Genomic DNA, 1690 nt, shown 5'->3' with positions numbered 1-1690 from the left:
ATAATTGAAATAAAGCACAAATAGGAGAATGAGCAAATAAAACTTTGAGAAAATTAAAAATTTGAGGATTTTTTTTAAAATGGAGATAACATATTAATTTCAGGTAAACATGGGAGCAGAACGTTTGTACAACTGAAACATTTTCTTATAACTAAAAATTAGTACAAATACTTATTTAATAAACTATGTGAAACAATTTTCCTTCTGTGCATCATGTAATATTTTAAAATAACCCTAACTATAAATATGCAGACAATGTCTAAATATTATAATTATTTAAGTCCATCTTTTATTTTTGAGTTTTTCCAGGGCCTCTTTCACATCCTTGTTCCGAAGGCTATAAATCAGGGGGTTCAACATGGGAATCACAATGGTGTAGAACAGTGAGGTCATTTTGTCTTGATTTAAAGAATAGGAAGAACTGGGCCGAAAATACATGAAGAGCATGGTGCCCTGGAAAACTGCAACTGCAGTCAAGTGGGAGGCACAGGTGGAGAAAGCTTTGAGCCTCCCCTCTGCAGAGCGGATCTTTAAGACTGATGAGAGGATGTAGCCATAAGAGACCAGGACTCCAGAAAAGGTGCTCAGTTCAATGAAACCAAAAAGTGTGAATATTGCTAACTCATTGACCTGTGTGTCAGAGCAAGACAGTAACAGGAGAGGAGGGACATCACAGAAGAAATGATTAATCTCATTAGACCCACAGAAACATAAGCGGAATGTTAATGTCGTGTGTATCAAAGCATCTCCCAGGCCCACAAGGTAAACCCCAATCATGAGCAGGTAGCAAACCCTGCTGGACATGTTGACTGTGTACAGCAAGGGGTTGCTGATGGCCTTGTACCTATCAAAGGCCATCACTGCCAGCAGCAGACACTCAGAATCAGCAAAGATACAGAAGATCAAGAACTGCAGAGCACAGCCAATAAAGGAAATTGATTTGTTCTTAGCAAATATGTCAACCAGCATCTTGGGTCCAATTGCTGTGGAATAGCAGAGGTCACAGAAAGAGAGGTGGCTGAGGAAAAAGTACATTGGAGTGTGAAGCTGGGGATCCACTCTAATCAAGAAGATCATTCCAAGATTCGCCAGAAAATTAATGAGATAAACCAGGAGAAACATAGCAAATACAGTGCTTTTCATTTCAGGGTTATTAGTAATTCCCATAAAAATAAATTCAGTCTGTGAGGAACAATTTCCTCTGTCCATTATTCCTTGTTCTTACCTAACTTTTGGATAAATCATTTAAAAAAAAGATATATTCATGTTTCATTCTTTACATTCAGACTGTATCTACGTGGAAGAACACCACTTGTTTCCTAGATTTTCTTTTTAGTCTCAGAAAAACACCCATTCATGTGTCACTCTTTAAAGAACAATTGTATCTGCTTGACAATATTCATGATAAATCTGAGAAAGCTGACAGAAAATTTTGATTCAAATCTGAATGTCATTTAAGAAATATGTGATTTCTACAATTTCATTACTTTCTCTCCATCTTTCCTTCTTATGTTAAGGAGAATATTTATATTCCACTGAAATCTGTGTTCATCTGCAAAATAATATGGAAGAAACACTAGAGTAACTATTACAGTTAGAGAATTGACAACATTCACTTAGACCAAAAGGGTAACTTCAATTACATTGGTTTTCAAAAATCATGATTGGTTGAAAAGATCATTGTAGTAGT

General features: G+C 36.0%; 1 protein-coding gene across 1 annotated transcript; it reads right to left on the bottom strand.

The window, feature by feature from the left end:
• Positions 1-288: 288 nt before the first annotated feature.
• LOC107135318 (olfactory receptor 5W2-like) lies at positions 289-1212 on the bottom strand (the record flags this gene model as incomplete). The annotated part of the gene is made up of 1 exon (XM_015477204.1): positions 289-1212. A coding segment is annotated over exon 1 (921 nt), but the record flags the coding sequence as incomplete, so codon positions are not given.
• Between the last annotated feature and the right edge of the window lie 478 nt (positions 1213-1690).

The sequence above is a fragment of the Marmota marmota genome, unplaced genomic scaffold (assembly GCF_001458135.2).
Source record: "Marmota marmota marmota unplaced genomic scaffold, marMar, whole genome shotgun sequence".
NCBI lineage: Eukaryota > Metazoa > Chordata > Mammalia > Rodentia > Sciuridae > Marmota > Marmota marmota.
This window is presented reverse-complemented; position numbering and strand designations above follow the sequence as displayed.